Raw genomic sequence first — 22,094 nt, 5'->3', positions numbered from 1 at the left:
GTCATATCGATGAGATCTTATGGAAGACAAATTCCTCAAGAGCGTGGTAACGTGTCAACATCGAGTTGAAGACCTAGTTCTTGTCTCCAGCTGCCGCACCCGGCGGAAACAAAACGCCTAAAATGTCATACACTGGAACATACGTCGTCAAGTGCGTTTTATCTCTAGTGACGTATAAAACAGTGACTAGTATGTGCAGTGGTAAAACTATAAAAGATCATTCCCACCTGCTTAAACATACAAAGGAAATTTTGATAGAACAACCGCTTCTGGCTAGGTGATTTCCTATTCTATGTGAAGATACATCCATGAACAGAGACTTATAAAATGAAATATAAAATAACAATATTTGCGGAAGGAGTGAATTGAAGTGTTTCTGTTAGGAATTTTTAATACATTAATGCATATTAGGCGTCATTTTCGTACATTATGGGCAATTTACGTTAGTAGTCCACGATCAATACCTATATAATCGATCTCCAACGAAGCAAAAAATCTATCAAGGTAAATTAATGTTAAATATATCGTGCCGCATATGTCCTGTAGAGTCTCGCCAATTTTTAAACTTCGAAAACCTTCAAAAGAAAACAATTTATATGCCCTGCTGGAATAATATATGTATATATACAAATATTGGTTTAAATATGATCATTTTCAAAGAATTTATTCGGGCCAGTTGGACATTATGAACGAGCGATACAAACATAGCACGGACTTGATAAAAAAACACAGGTAAACTGCTTGAATCAATCCAAAGCACATGAAAATGGGAACGGGAAAATTGTTATTTTTATTTAAATTATTGTTGACGTGTGAAGTAAGGAACATTTCTGCCAGATATCATGCAACCTAAATTGCCTACATTTGTTTTTACGAAGTTGTTTTTGCAGAGGTGGGCCTTCTGGAATAGCAAAATCTTTGAAAATGAGGTGTTACCTGAATCAAACAAAGAAAATTTCTATATAGCGCCAGGAGCTGGCTTCTGCTGAGTAAATTTACACTATTCATTACAACTGGTAGAGACCCAATTCAGTTCCCACTATATTGGTATTGATTCATGCTGGTAAATCGGCAAGTGAACTTTACTTCACAACCCCCTAACCCCACTTTCGAGAAAAATGGGAGTTGCAATATATCTACATTTCTCAAAATCCTAAAGCACTTAGAATCAATTTAATTCGTATACTTTCTGTGTCCCAGGTCACACCATTATTAACAACACAGTCCAGCTGCCACCAATGGTACACTTTGAGCTGATCATTTGGATCGGTGTTGGAGTATGACTGGAGAGAAGATGAGATTCCCAATCCAATCGTGTGCTATTTCCAGAATTAGAGAAATGTTTATTCACAAATAAAGTTGGCCCATGCATATCAATTGATATGTTTATACAAAGGCTTGTTTTTTTTAATGAAATGTCTGAAATCACAAAGCAGTATCTATAACACGAGACATCGATGAGAAAACATTTATTAACATGAATGTACTAAATATGAAAACTTGTGATCAGAAAATGTTGAATAAAAACTTTATTTGATAAACTGCGCCAGGTATTGTTGTTTCGGGACGTGGGCAGTAATTTGCTGCATGGACTTCAACATAATCTTATGGCTGAAACGACCCCCGAATTATAGGCCTTTCAATAGTTCCATGGAAACATCAGAACAAGTAGTTCAGGAAATTTGATTCATACACTGTAAAAAATTTTGTAATTTTACAGCCATTTCATTGTAAAAAATACGATCTTTTGGCAGTATTTTGGACGAGCAACTATTTATACGTATTTTTACATCATCGTGTTGTAATTTCACCGCTTGTACGATGTAAAATTACATATACTGTTGCATAATCATAAAACAAACATACGGTTGTTAAATATACAATGAATTATACGTAACATACAAAAACGGCTGTACTGAACACAGCTATCTCGCGGTTATGTTAAAATAAGTCCACTTGGTAGTAATCAAAAGCATAGAGCTCAGAAGACAGTATTCCACATATTATCAGCAAAATGCATGCCAATAAAAAATACATTGGTGCGACGAATTTGGTTCCAAACGGATACAAATTTGGCTTTGCGTCATAAGGCGCAAGTAATATAATACTACGTAAACCTGCGGCTTCGTATGTCATCTCGACATAGAATTTATAGCTTACGATAAAAAAAAACGAATATTGCACTCAATATTATATCGAGTGGAAGGATATTTTATTTTAGGCATCATGTAAACTGGTGATTCAACTGACAGCACTCATTCTCAAACGGACAGGTCTATTTGCAGTCACGACTCCAACTACTGGTGAATCTAGTAGTTTTACGCTGTATCGCTATATCTTTTATCGGACCAAAGTATATGCAAATGTTTTGGTTAATATAATTTTGAATTGAGTGGCATATTTTCTTAATTTAATTATTTGCTTAATGCTCCTAAGTTTAAGAAATATCTCAGATCGCAACGGATTCAAATTTTGAATTTGAATTTTCTGACTCCGCCAAAGCCTGACGTACTTTCCCGCCAAAATGGCTGTTTAGTGCGGATTCCAGTTTCGCTAGGAAGCAGCTTGGCTTGGTTCGACTCTCAAAACAATTGAAGTAGCCTAGTTTGAAAGTGTGAATCTGTATATTTTACACTATGCTGCCTGAAGGTTGTAAAACGGAAAGTATGGAGAAAGAAATACCGTTACCTAGGTTGTAAACTCTGGACTACTGTCACGTCTTTTGATAGCCCGGAATCTATATCGACGAGACACAATGAAAACGTATAGAACGCGCCACTCTCAGCCCCTTTGTCCACAAACAAGACACGTGCATAAATCACTTCTTTATATTCTTGGCAAAGAACGGCGGTTTTCTTAAATAAATAAATAAAACAAAATTGATTAACATAAGTCAAAGCATATAACAACAACAAAAGGCAAATTTCTCACCAAACGTTTTCCGATCCGGGAGGCTAATAGAATTACAATATATACCAGATAAATAAACAGTCCACAATACAGACAAATATCTGCGACTTTACACGTCGAATACGTGATGCAAATGACCGAAAGGAAAACGCTAGACCAGACAATAGATAATAATACTAATTTACGCTAGAAACAAAGGGTAATAGTGAGACTACAATGATTGGATGCAAGGCAGAGCACGATGCACTGCATACAGTGGCAAAACATACGACAAACGTACGTTTACAACGTAACATACCCCCACCCGAATATATGACCCAGGGAATATATTCTAAAAAATTAAACGTTGTAAATGAAACAATAATTCGATCGACTATTTTTGGTCTTCTAGAAATCGACATAGTTTAGTAATGGGTCGTCTGACAACATTTGTGCCGGTTCTCACCAACACTGAGCGGACGAGTCCATGTTTGTCTGCGAAGGTATTTATAACCCTTCCAACAGTCCATCGACCGCGAGGAATCGATTCATCAACTAGCAGAACCATATCGTCGACTTTGAAGTTATCACGTCCTTTCGTCCATTTCGACCTTTGTGTTATTGTTGGCAGGTACTCTTTTATCCATCGACGCCAGAATTCATCAGCCAGATATTGTATCTGGCGCCATCGCTGTCGAACGTAGCAATCACGCTTCGTGAATACACCTGGTGATACATTTGGTGACGAACCAACAAGTAGTAGATGGTTGGGCGTCAACGGTTCATCAGCTGAGTGGTCCATTATCACTGGAGTTATCGGTCTGGAATTCAGTATCGATTCCACTTCAACTAGTAGTGTCTCCAACTTCTCATGAGTAATCGATTGACCTGTCAACAATACAGATAGAATTCGTTTAGTTGATTTAATCATTCTTTCAAAAACGCCACCCATATGACTGGCGTATGGAGGATTAAAGTTAAATTCTACGTCACGTTGACGCAGATAGTTTGCAATACTTTGCTCGTTCCATTTGCTAATTGATTCTTTCAATTCGCGACGAGCACCTACAAAATTGCTTCCATTGTCGCAATATATGTGAACAGGACGACCTCTGCGCCCAGTAAAGCGTCTCAATGCGTCAATAAAGTCGTCAGTTGATAAACTACTAGCTAGTTCGATATGCACGGCCCGAATCGATAGACAAGTGAAGAGACAACCATACACTTTAACTTGACTCCGTCCTTGCTTAACAGTCATTGGGCCAAAGAAGTCAACTCCAACATACGAAAATGCACGGACGTTATCATATAACCGAGCAGCGGGTAGGTCAGACATTATCTGCTCGCCAACATGGGCGTTCCGCTTTCGACAAAATATGCATTTTCCTATGACTTTACGAACTGCAGCGCCACCCTTCAATACCCAATATGTTTGTCTCAACGTCGTCCAAGTGTGACTCATTCCAGAATGTCCAACTTCAATATGACACTTGATTATCAGCAACGAAGTTAAATGATGTTCATTCGGTAGAATGGCAGGATGTTTCGATTCGTACGGTATTGACGCATTGTCTAAACGACCTCCCACACGCATTACGCCGTAGCTGTCCATAACGGGAGAAAGTTTACGAAGTGCGCGGGAGCAGTTAGACTTGTTCCAAATCACAATCCCGCAACCCAGCATCTCCATAACCTTCGGAAACATCTGCCACTGCACGTATTTCACAAGTTGCGTCTCCGAAAACCTGAGCTCACTTAACGTCAAAGAGCCAACATTGGGGTTGTTTGCCGTCTTAGATACCCGCATGAGCAGAAACAACTTGTATCGCATAAGCCAAGCTGTGGCTCTGCGCAAGCGAGTCCAACTAGAGTATCTTTGAATTAAACGATCGGTAGCCGAAACAGTTTCAGAATTTTCGTTTAAACAGTCAGTTAAGTTAATTTGCACGGGAATATGCTCGGAAGGTTGAAATTCCAGTGGCGGATCCGGCATACTAACAGGGTCAATAGGCCAATCCCTTTCATCCAACCATAAAAAATCCGGACCACGCAGCCAGCGATCCCGATTAAGAAATTTATCTACAGAAACTCCTCTCGAACCATCATCGGCTGGATTTAATTTAGTTGGAACGTAGCGCCAATTTGAAATATCACAATTCTGCTCGATCGTAGTTAGTCGGTTAGCAACAAACGTTGTAAACCGTTTCGAAGAGTTACGAATACTCTGTAGTATGGCAGTTGAATCCGCCCAAAAGACGCACTGTCTTAGTGAAAGGTCTAGCTCTTTTCTGATTATTGCTCCCAATCTCACGGCTAAAACCGCCGCAGTTAACTCCAAACGAGGCACTGATACGGGTTTAATTGGAGCTAGTCTAGATTTACCCATCAGGAAAGCGCAATGAACTCTAGAATGTTCGTCAATCAGACGCAGATATGCAACGGCGCTGTATCCGTTATTCGATGCGTCTGCAAAAATATGTACGTCACTTCGACTGACGCGTCCAAAGTCAAGCGGTTCAAGACAGCGACAAATTTTCAGGTTTTCCAATAGATGAATTTGGTTCAACCAATTGGCCCAGCTATTTGCATCACGTTCACATACAGGGTCGTCCCAGCCGATCTTCTTACGGCATAGATCCTGTAGCAGCAACTTAGCAGTCAACGTGACAGGAGCCCAAAATCCAAGGGGATCAAATAACGAGCTTAACGCGGACAAAATACCTCGCCGAGTAAACTCCCGATCGGGAATATCAATCTTGCACCCGAATTCATCGCTCAATGCGTTCCAATACACGCCTAGAATGCGATTAGACACACCGTCGTCCAAGACACGACTTCGCAGTTGCTTACAACGCTCGCTTTCCGGCAAACTATTCAAGACTACCTTACTATTGGACATCCATTTCGTAAGTTTAAACCCTCCTTTACTCAACAAAGAACGTAGCTGCATCACCGTCGAAACAGCATCGTTATCATTTTTGCAACTGGACAAACAGTCATCAACATAGAAGTCTCGTTTAACAATTTCTAAAATCTTGGAATCGTATTCCGCGCCGAAGTCTTTCGCTGTTTGCAACAGACAAAATGCAGCACAACTAGGTGATGACGAAGCACCAAACAAATGCACAGTCATTTCATGTTCGACTGGCTGTGTAGATAAATCTCCATCGACCCACCACAAAAATCTTAGAAAGGCCCGATCCTCCGGTTTCACTCTAATCTGATGGAACATTGATTCAATATCAGCGATAATCGCGATGTTTTCCCTTCGAAATCGGGTTAGTACACCAACCAAACTATTAACAAGGTCTGGGCCACTCATAAGCGCATCATTCAACGACAAACCCTCGAACTTGGACGCGCAATCAAAGACGATTCTAAGTTTGTCTGGTTTCTTTGGGTTTATCACAGGATGTGGCAATAACCATTTTGTTGGATAGATGTTCGGCGACCTAGGACTGTCAGCTATACGAGCGTATCCTTTATCAACATAATCATTCATTGTCTGAATATATTTTTGGCGCAATGTGTCATCTTTTAAAAGACGTCGCTTTAACTGACGAAGGCGATTCTCCGCCACTTTCTGATTACATGGTAACTCGCGATGATCGATTTTCCACAATAAAGGTAGTTCGTAATGTCCATCAACAAATTTGAGTTTGTCTTCCATGCAACTACGCGCTATTCTATCTTCGCGGGAAGTTTTAGTGTCACAAATACTGGGGACGTCAGCAAAATCCGTACGCCAAAGTCGCTCAATCTGCGACGCCAAAGGATTTGTATCAACAAAATTAATGGAAGTGTTTTCATAGACGGTCAGAGACGGACCCATAAGAGACCAACCCAGAGGGGTTTTCACCGCAATCGGCTGTTGACTCCGACCCTTTCTAAATTCCTCCCACACAAACACTTCGGGAACACCCGCTCCTATCAGCAAAGTCACTTCACCGTCGTGTATTCGAGGAAAGTCGATATCAGACAAATAGGATAGCTTACGCAAGGAACTGCGCGAGGGTAGCTTATTGGGCTTTATGGGCAAGTTACTGACGCACAATACATTGCAATCGTCATGTCCGTCAATTTCTTTAACGAGTAGAGGGGACAACTTCTTTGCTTTAACAGATTTGGGACGATTACCAACAGTTTGCAATGTAACATCTATAGGCACCCCGGTTAGATTTAATTTGTTCATCAATTTCACACTACACATGGTGGTTGTAGAAGCACAGTCCAAAAGAGCGTATGTATCAAAAGCCCTGTTGCCAGCAGTTACTGTCACCGGGACGATATTCATGTAAACACCGGTGTTCCCTTGTTGCTTTGCGGGCGCCAATGTATTAGCGTGAACGTCGTGATTCGCATGGTTCATCGAGGTACCGACGGAACAAGTCTGTTTACTGATACCATCACGCCGTGTAGGTGTCTCGAAATCGCGATGCAACAAAACATGATGGAACGGATACTTACAATCGTGAATGGGGCAACTTTCATTCTGTGTGCACTGTCTAAACATATGCCCTCGTCTTAAGCATTTGAAGCACAACTGATTCCGTCTAGCCACGTTATATCGTTCGTACCATGAAAGAACTTTAAATTTCTTACAGTCGAATAATTAGTGAGAAAAATTACAACACGGGCAGTGCCAATTTGAATCACTAGCAGAAATAGCAAAAGCACTGCCTTTCGCCTTAGAATTTTCATAATAATTTGATTGCCTTCTATCTCTACGGGCAAAACGAAAGTCTGATCTTGAAACATTAGCTTGCTCGGTGACAAATTTAGAGAGGTCGTTGTAACTAGCTTCACGATCCTCCGTTTCTAAAATTGTTGCCACTTTGAAATCCCAAGCGTTTTGCGACTCTGGTGGCAATCGTTTAACAATGGCCAGCAAATTGTCAAAATTATTAAGATTGTCGTACTCACTGATTTCTCCAAGAACTAAGCCACATTTCCGCATCAGTCGCGCATACGCTTGCATACCTTTCGCGTCGTCAAAGTTCAACTTCGGACCACGCTTCAACCTGTCCAAACAGGTGCGGGAAATGACATGATCTTTACCATATTCATTCTTCAGCTCTCTCATAGCTTCGCGATATCCGCGACTCGGTTCCATCATTGAGCAATGATCAATGGCATTTTTCGCTTGGCCCTGGCACAGCTGTAACAAATAACTCAGACGTACGTTATCATCATCTACAAGATCTGTAACATGGGCCTTAAAGTTGCGGATAAAGGAATAATATTCCATTGGATCACCTGAAAATTTTGCAATTTCTGGTTTGGGTAGATCGACAGTTCTGCGATGTAAAGCATGGTTCAAACGTGGAGGCACAGGATTAGCTGAGCTACTATCAGCTGTGTGTGTAGGCAAAGTCGGCAAACGTCGTGGAGTATTTTCACGACCGTTATCAATGAGCTGTGATTTAGGTGGGAAATCACGGGATTTCACGCTATTGTCGTGCCTAATTCTATCTACTGTTACCCACCGCAAAAATTCGTCATCGCTCATTTCCCAAACCTTTGATTCTGTTTCAGCAGCCTGTAAAGCGTGTCTTGTCTGAAGCTTACGCAAGTCGTATTCTAAAGCTGAGAGTTCTTCTTCTTGACGGGCCTTTAGGCGTGCCAGCTCCAACTTCACTCTTGCATTCCGGACGGAGAAAGTCGATGACGCTGAAGAACTCACGTCGCTAACGTCACTGGAACTCCTGCAAACATCTAGATGAGTTTTAAATTCATTAAAACTGCCAGGAGCATTGCTAATCATTGCCTGATGTTGGTCATCCGACCTACCACCGGTTGCCATTATTGAGAACCCGAATTAATGTTTGAAACCCTTTGGTTAAAAACTTGAGAATTTTGGTATTAACGTTAATATCATTGAAAACTTCACAAATTGTGTTTGGAGACTTGAAATCGTTTGAATTTTGAAGCAAGTTTGAAAACTTTTATGTCACGTCTTTTGATAGCCCGGAATCTATATCGACGAGACACAATGAAAACGTATCGAACGCGCCACATTCAGCCCCTTTGTCCACAAACAAGACACGTGCATAAATCACTTCTTTATATTCTTGGCAAAGAACGGCGGTTTTCTTAAATAAATAAATAAAACAAAATTGATTAACATAAGTCAAAGCATATAACAACAACAAAAGGCAAATTTCTCACCAAACGTTTTCCGATCCGGGAGGCTAATAAAATTACAATATATACCAGATAAATAAACAGTCCACAATACAGACAAATATCTGCGACTTTACACGACGAATACGTGATGCAAATGACCGAAAGGAAAACGCTAGACCAGACAATAGATAATAATACTAATTTACGCTAGAAACAAAGGGTAATAATGAGACTACAATGATTGGATGCAAGGCAGAGCACGATGCACTGCATACAGTGGCAAAATATACGACAAACGTACGTTTACAACGTAACAAAAACTGGTGCTTGTAGACTACCGGTAGATCTTCAGGTTTTGAAAGGTGAGTTAATTTATGCTATATCTGTCATTATTAATCAATTTTGCATTAATTGGATTGGCCTGTTAACTACAGCATTGCCGTACTAGATGTCCCATCCCTGCATTTAGACAATGAGCTATTGTAGGCCTACTGTACCATATTCTGTTATTTTACTTTTAATTGCTCATGTTTAATCTTTGTTACCGGTATTCTATTTATTGGAGTTCTAAACTAAGGTAGTCTACACCAATGCAGAAAGGTCTCTTATTTTTTTAAATTTCAGACAATGTTAGCCTAATTCTTAAAAAGCAGAAAAGGATTTACAATAGCCTATTAGCAGACTGGTAAAATTGTAATTTCAGTTACCCTGCGATTTGAAATGACTGCTTCGAGATTTGAACTAGACTAATCTAAAATGCATCTGGAAAGACATCTCTAGTGAAACTGCAAGATTAGCTACTGCAGTAGACAGTCATGAACTTTTCATGCCTATATCATTTTCATACATCTTCAATCTGCTAATTCTTTTCAGTTCGAAAGTGGACAAACATATCCTACCATTTTACCTCTGGGGCATTCACATTTGGCCCTTATCAAGTCTGTCATTGTATCAACACTACAAAAGAATTTATGGAAAGGTGAGGAACTGGTAGCCTATGGACCTTTCCCCGACCTTTGACCCCCGGAAAATTCTTCCTATACTTCACCTATGCAAAATTTTCAGTGCTATTTTAGGAGTGCTTTTGCGAGTTGGCGCCTGTAAAATGGGGTATGTGTTTCAAACCATCATTATGATTCATTGCACACAACAATCGGTTTTTTCAAAGTACCGGTAAAGAATTTCAGGCTAGTCTATCACAGCTATTTCTACACTAATTTTTATTACTGCAATTAAATTAAAACTCTTAGGAAGACAGAGTGATCATTGAATTATCTGATTTTTATTTAAGTTTCCGAAACACAACTGAAAACTAACGAATATAGTTCAAAAACGCGAAAACGAGGTAATGTTTACAACCACGCTTGAAAATCTGTCTGAGTGAGAAAAGGGTCTGAGCGGATGCAAAAAGGGGACATTGTTACGTCACTTTTTACATCTTGCTGATTGGCCAATGTCACGAAGTAAACAAGGAAGTCGATGCTCGGGGAAAGGTCCATTGGTGTTTCTTTTTTCGATGGCAATGGTATGGACTTAACTGTTTAATAAAAAAAGCCTTGCTTATAAATATGAGCATCATGTTACTGTATATAGTGAGCCTCCTTGAACTAAGTTGATTTTTGTGCAATGAATAGACAAAAAAATTCAAACATAGTTTTTTGTCTTTCTATATAACAATTTTCATTGTTTGGAGAAATAATGATATAATTGCGAGCTTCAGAAATGATATAGCCTATAATAAATTTAACTTCGTCTGAGCATTGAATATAGTATGAATCTACCACTTTGCTAATGGAATCATTTTACCCCAGCAGATCAAGTTATAACATATGTAAATATGTTGACTTCTCACTCAACTACTTGTTTACATTTTATACCAGCTATGCCCTTTTTTTCAGCCGAATTGCCAAGATAAACAGCCAGTGCAAGAAAAAGTGACAGAGGGCCACTGCAATGTTGAATCTTTTAGATGGTTTCCACCTATTTGAAGAGATGAAATGAACTATTTTGCTGGCGGAGACGATCACTTCTCGAGTGTGTTTGATACTATTTCGTTGCTGATATTTGATCACATATTTTATTAAAAGTGATTTCTTTTCAATTGTATTTCATTTCTTCAAGTGCTGACATGAGGGTTAATCGAGTTACTTTGCGGATGTTGTTTAGTTTTACAACTTCTTCTTGTAGTTAAGGTTAGCATCGCTATGGCTGTAAAAATCGGAGACATCCAACCCACTGCTTTTGCCTAGTACATACATTTGGTTGTAAAATTACAAGCGCTTGCAACGATACAATACATCTGAAGTTGTATATGGTGTTCACAACGAAGTGCATGGCATCGCTGCTGCCGCGCGTTTGGTTGTAAATCGCCCTTAATTTTTTTTACAGTGTAGATTTCTTCTCGTTTCCTGCTTTTGGACAGAACCATTACTGGGAACTCTGCAGTCACCACCAACTGCACATCCGCTAGTGCTTGAAGCACATTTATGCTAATTCTAATAAAGTCTATATATATATCGATAATATATATAACAAAAGAACTGGTTACAGAATTAGAAAAGCAGAATAAACCCACTTAAATTATAAAATCTAGATGATTTGTGACAAAAAAATAGCCTGGTATGCGTTATTTCACTGCAAAAAATGTTACAGGGAAAGGTGCGGCACAGAGATTGAGCGAGTATATATGTTGACTTCGATTCGTTAAGTTTACCGCAATTTCTAATAATGCAGCGATATTGTTACTTATCGATCTCGATCGGTAAGTAAGTTGAAAGGTATTTGTCCGTTTGTTACTTATCGATCTTGATCGGTAAGTATGTTGATAGGTATTTGTCTGTCTGTATGTCTGTGTGTTAGATGCACGCGATATCTCACGAAAGCGAGGTTCAATCTGCTCCAAATTTTGCATGTGCATTCATCTTATCTCAGAAGCCTATAGATTTTGGATGTATTATGTCGTATAATTAGCGAGTTATTAATTAATTAGTGATGGGACACACGGTGTCACTATGGAGTAAGACCACTGTTTTGGGGATCCCTAACCTTCGATCGATAAGTCTTCGGTTTCCAACCGAATTCTAGTTTGTCTGTTAGACCCCTTCGTATGTTACGCGATATCTCACGAAAGTGAGGTTGAATCTGCTCCATTTTTGCATGTGCATTTTGCATCATATCCTGGACCAGAAGCTTATTGATTTTGGATGAATTATGTCGTATAATTAGCGAGTTATGATTTAGTTAGTAATGGGACACGCAATGTCGCTATTGAGTCAGAGCTAAGGAATCGAAACCGCAGTTTCTGTTTTGGGGGATCCCCAAACTTACGTCGCTGCGAACGATCATCAAGTCGGCGGTCTCCGATCGCTATCTAGTTTGAAAATATTGGTATGTATTTACACTGCAGCGTTTTCTAAATACGCCGCCCAATATAACTAGCAGACGGTCCAAAATAAGTACACTGAACTCTATAATTCAGTATTTGCCCTTGACCTAATGGAAAATTACGCCGACGAGATCTCAGTCCACACGTAATCAACGGGACATACTAATTTGCGTTCAATTGCGGCAGGGTTTGCTTTTAAATATTCGAGTCTGGCAAGTCCACCTTTTGCATGCGGAAAACGCCAAAAATCTTTAAAAATTATATAAAATCCAGCTCGTGCGTTCTGTAATTTTCAGTATATATAATATAACGAAATTTGGTAGCAAAATGGCGTCAAGCAAACAACGAAGTATTGTCCAATTCTTTTGAGAAGAAACCCAGCTGTAAAAATCAAGTTAGGATACGAGAGGATTTACATGTTTACCCCGGGGAGATGAAAGCCGATAATACGGCTTAACCATATGGCGACCCACGGCCTCTCGTCCGGTTACCATTCTATATCGTGTATGGGATTAGTTAGGTATTTGTTTTCGGAAGCATTGACTTGGTGGTGGAGGAGTCGTAACCGACCAGCGGTTACGTGAACCACCCCAAGGCGACGAGGAGTCCAGCAATCCTCTCGCACATAACCATCCCTGCATGGGATTCACACCTGCGAATCCACGCAGAAAGTTCGTGGTGTTAACAGGACACAAGGAGAAACTCATACTTTAAATTTACAACATAGCTTGAGATACATGCAGACTACGCTGAAACAAGCAAAAACGGAAAAGACACTTGATTGGGAAGTATGATAATAAATCCTTCCAGCTCGGTTTAACTATTGCTGTTAACAGTGAAAAGGTACCAACTCCGCGTGCTTAGTCCTGAGATCAGTGTCAAAGCCATTAAATTACTTTTGATTTAATATTATTTTGGGAAATCTTTTCATCGTTATATCAGGACAAAGCAGATAAATCGTGTGTTTTAGTCCACTCTCTGCAAAAACTTCATTAGGCCGCGTTTTAAAATCAGTAGCGCATTCCCGATCTAATTGAATTGCGGCTTTTTTTATTCCAGACTTTTGTTGCAATTAATTCGTAATTACATGTTTTTATTTTATCAACTTTTGAGTTAATTTTGAATCTTCACCATTTTGCAAATTGAATTCTGAAATTTAACCGTCAAAAAACTGAAAAATGTTGAGAACCACTGGTCGTAGTTAGCCCGTTAATGACAAGGTCGAAGATAATTTACGCTTTCCTCAATTTAGACAAAACGGGCCAAAGGGCAAGCATTTGCACTTAAGGGGAAACGTGAGTTCAGCAACCGAAAATGGAATTGGATAGCATCGCGCAGATATTACACTGTGTTGCAAAAATATCTCTCGGTTTCCACTCAGCATTTTGGTTAGAACTATTTTGTGACGTAACAATGGAACATTTTGCCGCCACACAACATTATTTCCCCGGGAAACGTTTTTTCCCCCACCTTCGACACGTGACGATCCTTTTCAATCAGGCGGGTGGTTTTCAGTTATGGCGATGATCATTTAGACCAGCTAGTTTTAGCTTGGACTAATTGTCAGTCTGTCAGTTTTATTTGTATTTCTGAAATTTAGGTACCGTATGGTGTATAATTGTATAAATCCATGGTGCCAACTGCCAATATCCTTGGGTTCTGTTAAGATTTTCGAAAAGATTTCAGCACTGTCAGACTGTCGGACTGTCGGTTTCAATTTGTATAGTTGATAGTTCTTAATTGTTAATTTCGTATGAACTTTTTTGTATAGCTTATCATACTACCGTACTATATAAATAACTAAATTGGATAATCAGATAATGGCGAGAGGAAGAGAAATTGTGGAAGAGGTATGTGTATGTCCGCATGTATAGTCTATGTCAGCGTTTCTCAAACTTTTTCTTCCACGGAACACTTGCACTTTTCATCTCGCCTCGCGGAACACTAAAAATTGAAAAGATAAAATTGATAAAGAAAAACGGTGTAATGTATCGCTACTCAATCTAGTGGCGAGTTACCAAATGCGCCGCGAGAACTAACAGAATTGTGTTAAACATACCTAAAAAATGACTGAATATTTTGCATATTGATTATTATGAATGTTTTATTGTTGATTAATTTAAATACTGTGTATATAAATCAATTCATTCATTTTACCATTCTATGTCGTTTACTTTCTATTACATAGTGTTTGCCTCTAATGGAGATAGAAGTACTTGCTGCAGTTTATTTATCTATTGAATAGAGTTTGGCCAAATAAGAAATTATTTTAAAGTAAAACCAGTCAAAGATGAAGGAAGAATAGCGACGGTTATCAAAAATTCCACTACCTCACCCTAATTGGTCCACTTTAGGCCGACGGTGACGCAATATCGCCGGTCAGTTGGGCGGCAACTCCACGTTCCATAGATTGCCATGGCGAACATTTTGGACGTATTTTTGATTCTTTTTTCACGGAACACTTCGAAGACGGCGGAACACAGTTTGGGAAACGCTGATCTTTGTCATAGGTTATCAAAGTGCTCCGTACGGAGCCCCAGGGCTCCGCGAAAGAAACCCAGGGGCTCTGCGAGCTATTCGATTACTTTTCAAAATACTGACTAATTTTGTAACTGTTCAAAGAAGCAATAACAGCTTTGATAAAATCTGACAACAATATAGCCTCGACCTATTGAAAAGAGGCGGAATTAAAAAAATGGCAATATTTTTAAGGAGGATCGCAGCCAAGATTCTTAAGAGTGAGGTGGTTCAAAATTGGAATCGGAAATTTCCGCGCAACATTCTTCGCGATTAAAAAAACGGATAACGAGATTTCTGTTGCGTAGAGTATTTAATCCATGACCGATGCGACCATTTAACTTGTCTCGTCGTTATAATGTAATTGTGCTCATCGTTACTCACGTTTGATTCGAGATTACTATTAGGATTACTGGAAAATGAAAGAATACTGTTCTAAAATATGTGATAAACTGCCAACTATAAATAAATTGGAGTCGTATTTTTGCGATCTTGGGATTTGTCAAACTTGATTTCTTCTTTCGCAATTGAGATAATTTTTAAGCAAGATATCGCCGTTTAAAAAATCACAATGTCTGGGCAAAATACGAACAATTGAAATTTATTTTATTGCATTCGGCTCCGTCGGTAGTTTCAGAATGAAAAAAAGATACCGTACATCGCGGATCGCGCGCACACTTGATTGCGTGCGACTCCGTCGGTAATGGGGAAAAAAGGCAATCGCACGCACAATTGACTGTGTTTCGATTTCGCAGTTACTACGATGAAAACCTAACATAACACCAAGTTTTGTGATTTACATGTGTCTAAAAAAGCGTTTTCAATCTGAGGTGAGTCTGCTGAAACCAAACGTGTTATCTTCCATTTTAAGTTTCAGTTTTAATATTTTAGAATGCCGCTTTCCAATCAAGAAATTTGAGTTGCGGATTTACTTCTTTTCTTTACTTTTTACTTCTTTATTAAATAATATTTTTAGCATCTTGTCCCGATGACTATAATATGGTAACATGTTTTTCACATTCATAATTCCCCACCAGAACAAAAAAGCGAATAACGTCGTCATTGTGTAACAATACATGTATATATAATAAACACCGGCGCAAAGATGTTTAAAATTTCAAAAACACGCCACGCTGACGAAAAAAATCGGCGATTGTAACAAAATGCAATCGGGCACCTTATTAGAGGCATTTTAAGTCTTCCAAAAATGTCGAACGGGAAAGGATTCGACCCCTAATTTATTAATATGTTTGTCAAGTGTCAAATTTACAGCTTTAGTATATATAATTTATGTTTGAAATTTAGATTGGACCTCCTGAAGTATGCGCACCAAAATGGGGCACAACCTGAACTCAGGTTGTGTACCAGGTTAGGGTTTAGGTTATGCGACATCTTGGTGCGCATACTTCAGGAGTACCTTTAGATTTATGTATGACTTGTATTAACCCTATTAAAAAAAGTTCAGCATTTAAATTAGGTAAAGTACTTTTAACTTACTCAGGAATTTTAATCTGGAAGTAACAATTTTCAATATTTATTTTGGGGATCCCTGAATAATAGTCAACCTTTTCAAGGGCTCCGCAACCCTTAAAGTTTGAGACCCCTGGTCTATGTAAATAAAATATTTTGAAGCCAAATTTGAAATAATTCATTATTCTGATTTAGCTATTCGTTTTCATTGATTTATATATTTTTTGATTGTATGATAAAACAGTTTTGGCTGATGATCTTTAATATTTACATGTAAAATTATAAGTTTTCATCCAGTACATCTGAATTCCGGCCCTGTCTGCCTGTGTCTTTCAGTAAAATGACTGCAGAACTCTGGCTGTCAGATCCAGGTTAAAAAAAAAATCAGGATTCTGACTGACTGACTCAAGCTCCTAATTCCTGGATGAACTGATAAATAATTTTTTTATTAGATCACTTTGAAAATTTTTCAAATGACAAAAGTGGAATGGTTAGTCTGTTAGTGCTGTAGTGGCTTTTCAGTTTTGTTCAAAATTTTGACTTACAACCTTTCAAAAATCTGAATTTTTTCGTACTCCATTGCTGCAAAACAATGTAAAATTTCACAATCATGGTTGTTCAGTGGCTACTGGGTTATTCGCGCGTAATCATTTTTCATTTTTGAAGAAATAGGAATAATAAGTTATCTGCATTTGGAATCACATAAATGTTTGTGTATTTTGCATGATTTAAATTATAAAACTTTTTCAGGTGAAGGAAAGGAGGAGGCGGAGGGATGAAGAGAAGAGGGTTAGAATGAGGAGGTAAATTGATTAAATAAATAGATTACTTGGCTTGGGAATGATGAGACAAATGTTGTCAGATGGTATAAGGAGAGGGTGACAAGTCAAATCACTCTCCCAATTTCACCCCAAAAAACGGTATCCCATTTGATTCTGAAATATCGATGAACAATCTTTGAATATTTGAATGTTTCCATTTTGAAATTTCATTGAAAATTTGTATTCTTCTTAGGGAAAGAAAGAATGTTTTCAAATCACCAGGTATGTTTTTACTATTATAAATACAAACTTGACTTCAACCATTTTTTGCATTTTATAGCTGTAGCTATTGGAACTATTAAACACAATATTCCAACATATTATATATTTCATTTACGTATGGCTGTATGGATTCAGTGTGGTGTTACCAATTAAACTCTTTACATGTTCATAAATGCTGCTATTTGTCAAGTCATTTTATTGGGTTAATCAAGATCAATTGCAAAAATCAGTGCTTGTAAAATTACAATATATTCAAAATTTCTATTGTTTTTCAGTTGTCGTGCATAAAGGAATAAATTTGACAGTAAGTTTTTTTATTTTTGCATTTATCATAAATGTACAAGTAGCCACTGATATCTAAATATATGTAAGACAGTGCTTCATAAACCTATGTTGTGTCATTTTTTGAAATTTGTGAAGTCTCGCTCCCCACCTCAAAAATAACCAGCTAACTATGAGCTACCAATAACATATAGTAAGGCGAAGTTTGTTCTAGAATCTGTGAACTAACAGCATGAAACTCTTAAACATGCCCCACGCTAAGGATAATAAAAAGACAAGCACAACCGCTTTATGTAAGCTCTAAAAAAAAGAGAAATGTAAATATCCAATATAAGACGGTCAAGATCAAATTTAACAAATATTTCCTATTTTAATTAGCGTCACTCCCCCTAAAAATTGTTTGCACCGGACATTTTGAAAACCACTGATGTGAGGAGTTACTATGTTTTGAAAAGATCATTATTTTACCCAATTCATTGCAACCTAGGTGAGGTTCAGTGGCTACTGGGTTATTTGTGGAATGAAGAATTGACTATATTGAAAATATTTGATTATATAATTTCCATGTATTTTAGCGACTGTAGGACCGGGATGTTTTGTAACTGTTTTTAATTGTCAAGAGAATAGGAATACCTGAATAATGTGTTATCTGCACTTAGAATCACAAAAATGTCTATTTTTGTATGTTTTTAAAATATTGAACAATTTTAGGTGAAAGAGGATGAGAAGGGAGATAGAATGAGGAGGTAAATTGATTGAATAAATAAATTACTTGGCTTGGGAATGATGAGACAAATGTTGTCAGATGGTATAAGGAGAGGATGTCAAGTCAAATCGCTCTCCCAATTTTTCAAAAGAAACAGTAACCTATTCTGAAATATCAATGAACAATATTTGAATAACTTTCCATTTTAAAATTCCATTGAAAATTTGTATTCTTTTTAGGAAAAAGGGAGGGACGTTTGATATAAAGCTTCTAAACTCACCAGGTATGTTTTTACTATTATAAAAAAAAACTTGACTTCAACCATTTTTTGCATATCATAGCAGTAGCTAGTGGAATTATTAAACACAATATTCTGACATATTATATATTTCATTTAGGTATGGCTGTATGGATTCAGTGTAGTGATAATTAGTGCTACCAATTGAACTCAGCATACATGTTCATAAATGATGCTATTCGTGAAGTCATTTTTTCAAGTTCATCAAGATCAATTGCACAAATCAGTGCTTGTAAAATTACAATATATTTAAAATTTTTATTGTTTTTCAGTTGTCCTTCTTGAACGAATGAGTTTAACAGTAAGTTTTTTTTATGACTCTCATTCACCATGAATGTACAGGTAGCCACTGATATCTAACAATATGTAAGGCAGTGCTTCTTAAACTTATCAAGTCGTGCCAGTTTTTAGAATTTGTTAAGTCTCGCGCCCCACCTAAAAAATAACCAGCTAACTATGAGCTACCAATAACAGATAGTAAGGCGAAGTTTGTTCTAGAATCTGGGAACTAACAGCATGAAGTTGAACTCTGAAACATGCCCCACACTAAGGATAATAAAAAGACAAGCACAACAGCTTTATGTAATCTCTAAAAATAGAGAAATGTAAATATCCAATATAAGACGATCAAGATCAAATTTAACAAATATTTTCTATTTGAATTAGCGTCACCCCCCCTAAAAATTGTTTGCACCCGACCTTTTGTAGACCACTGATGTGAGGAGTTACTATGTTTTGAAAAGATCATTATTTTACCCAATTCATTGCAACCCAGGTGAGGTTCAGTGGCTACTGGGTTATTTGTGGAATGAAGAATTGACTATATTGAAAATATTTGATTATATAATTTCCATGTATTTAAGCGACTGTAGGATCAGGATGTTCTGTAACAGTTTTTCATTTTCAAGAGAATAGGAATACCTGATTAATAAGATATCTGCAGTTAGAATCGCAAAAATGTCTATTTTTGATTGTTTTTAAAATATTGAACAATTTTAGGTGAAAGAGGATGAGAAGGGAGATAGAATGAGGAGGTAAATTGAGTAAATAAATAGATTACTTGTCTTGGGAATGATGAGACAAATGTTGTCAGATGGTATAAGGAGAAGATGTCAAGTCAAATCACTCTCCCAATTTTTCAAAAGAAACAGTAACCTATTCTGAAATATCAATGAACAATATTTGAATAACTTTCCATTTTAAAATTCCATTGAAAATTTGTATTCTTTTTAGGAAAAAGGGAGGGACATTTGATATAAAGCTTCTAAAGTCACCTGGTATGTTTTTACTATTATTAAAAAAAACTTGACTTCAACCATTTTTTGCATATCATAGCAGTAGCTAGTGGAATTATTAAACACAATATTCTGACATCTTATATATTTCATTTACGTATGGCTGTATGGATTCAGTGTAGTGATAATTAGTGTTACCAATTGAACTCATCATACATGTTCATAAATGCTGCTATTTGTCAAGTCATTTTTTAATGTTCATCAAGATCAATTGCAGAAATCAATGCTTGTAAAATTACAATATATTTAAAATTTTTATTGTTTTTCAGTTGTCGCTCTTGAACGAATGAGTTTAACAGTAAGTTTTTTTTATGACTCTCATTCACCATGAATGTACAGGTAGCCACTGATATCTAACAATATGTAAGGCAGTGCTTCTTAAACTTATCAAGTCGTGCCAGTTTTTATAACTTGTGAAGTCTCGCGCCCCACCTAAAAAATAACCAGCTAACTATGAGCTACCAATAACAGATAGTAAGGCGAAGTTTGTTCTAGAATCTGTGAACTAACAGCATGAAGTTGAACTCTTAAACATGCCCCACGCTAAGAATAATAAAAAGACAAGCACAACAGCTTTATGTAATCTCTAAAAAATAGAGAAATGTAAATATCCAATATAAGGCGGGCAAGATCAAATTTATTAAATATTTTCTAATTTAATTAGCGTCCCATCCCCTAAAAATTGTTTGCACCCGACTTTTTGAAAACCACTGATGTGAGGAGTTACTATGTTTTGAAAATATTATCATTTTACCCAATTTATTACATCCCGGGTGAGGTGGTGTATATATGACTTGCATCAGAGATGTTGGGTAACCAACACAGTTTAGCCCAATGCTTTTATAGCAGTATCAACTGATAGGCTTTAGTTTTAGTGATCTTGCATGTAACCCACTTGATAAATTCGAATCATTTGCCCAATTACCACTCTTCAGCAATTTTTTCGATTTTGAATTTATCAAATTGATTACTGACCTGCGAAACCATAGGTCAAATACAGAACTCATAAACTTTATAGAGTTTGGAAAGTTTAATTTCAATTTCTATGTCTATATCAGCACTTGCTATTAGATAAATCCGTGTGGAGGCAATAATAAATTTGGGATCAAATTTTGTTTGATGCATTAAAAGTCGAGTCGTTCGAGTGGCCTAGATTAATGTAGAACATATGCATTCATATGTAGTTTCGCGTTTATTATACTACAAGGTAATGCAATAAATATAGCACATCAATTTTCTGATTATTTCTGCACAAAGGAAGAAAACGTATTCGACACTTTCACTGCTGTTTGTGTATGATTGTATCTAAATGTATCAGTAGTCTAACATTTGACCAGAGTGTGTACTTGATTTTCAGAACCAAGGCGTGAAGAGACGTGCTGATGACTCTGATGAGGTATGTCTGCATAATGGTTTAAGTCAATAAAATATTTTGAAGCCAAATTTGAAAACAATTTTTTATGACAAAATAGTTTTGACTCATGATTGTGTGTTCTGTCTGAATGTTCTAACCTTCAGTATTTACATGTAGAATTAGGAGGTTTCATCTGAATTCTAATTCCAGGCCTCTGTGTCTCTCAGACCCAGGTTAAACAAAAAATAAGAATTTGATTCAAAGAATCTGACTCAAGCTCCTAACTTCAAGATAACTAAATTTTGACCGGATTAACATTTGATAAATGATAACTTTTTATTAGAGTACCGGTATGTTGCAAATTTTTGAAATGTTGATAAAATGGTTTTTCAGTTTCGTTCCAAATTTTGACTCACACCTTAATCTATAAAAATCTGGATTTGAAAAATCGACTTCAGTGAATAATGTAGAACATAATAATGTACCTGATCTAGTTTAATGTTTATTTAAGTACCAGGTGACCCAATAAAACAGAACCCATCAATTATTTACCGTAATTACTTCTGCGCAAATAAAGAAAACTTATACAGCAAATTAATTCCTGTTTGTGTATGATTATATCTGAATGATGATTTGTGCAAATGTTATGCTTTCTTTAAAACTTTTTTTTGGGAAGGAAGGGGGATCGTCTCACATTTTCCTATTCATCGTGCTTTGAAACCCAATATA

General features: G+C 37.3%; 1 protein-coding gene and 1 long non-coding RNA gene across 2 annotated transcripts in view; both read right to left on the bottom strand.

The window, feature by feature from the left end:
• LOC144422053 (uncharacterized) overlaps nt 1–22,094 on the bottom strand; it is an 82,357-nt gene that overhangs the window by 8,379 nt on the left and 51,884 nt on the right. The window lies entirely within an intron of this gene.
• On the bottom strand, nt 3,284–8,896 carry LOC120334750 (uncharacterized). Its single transcript, XM_078112227.1, has 2 exons — nt 7,813–8,896; nt 3,284–3,777 (listed from the first exon to the last, which is right to left on the bottom strand). Exons 1-2 carry the CDS (start codon nt 8,690–8,692, stop codon nt 3,284–3,286), a joined length of 1,374 nt encoding a protein of 457 aa, XP_077968353.1. The 5' UTR covers nt 8,693–8,896.

Source organism: Styela clava, chromosome 4 (assembly GCF_964204865.1).
Source record: "Styela clava chromosome 4, kaStyClav1.hap1.2, whole genome shotgun sequence".
NCBI classification, from domain to species: domain Eukaryota; kingdom Metazoa; phylum Chordata; class Ascidiacea; order Stolidobranchia; family Styelidae; genus Styela; species Styela clava.
Note: the sequence above shows the minus strand (reverse complement) of the source record. Positions and strands in the feature narration are given on the sequence as shown.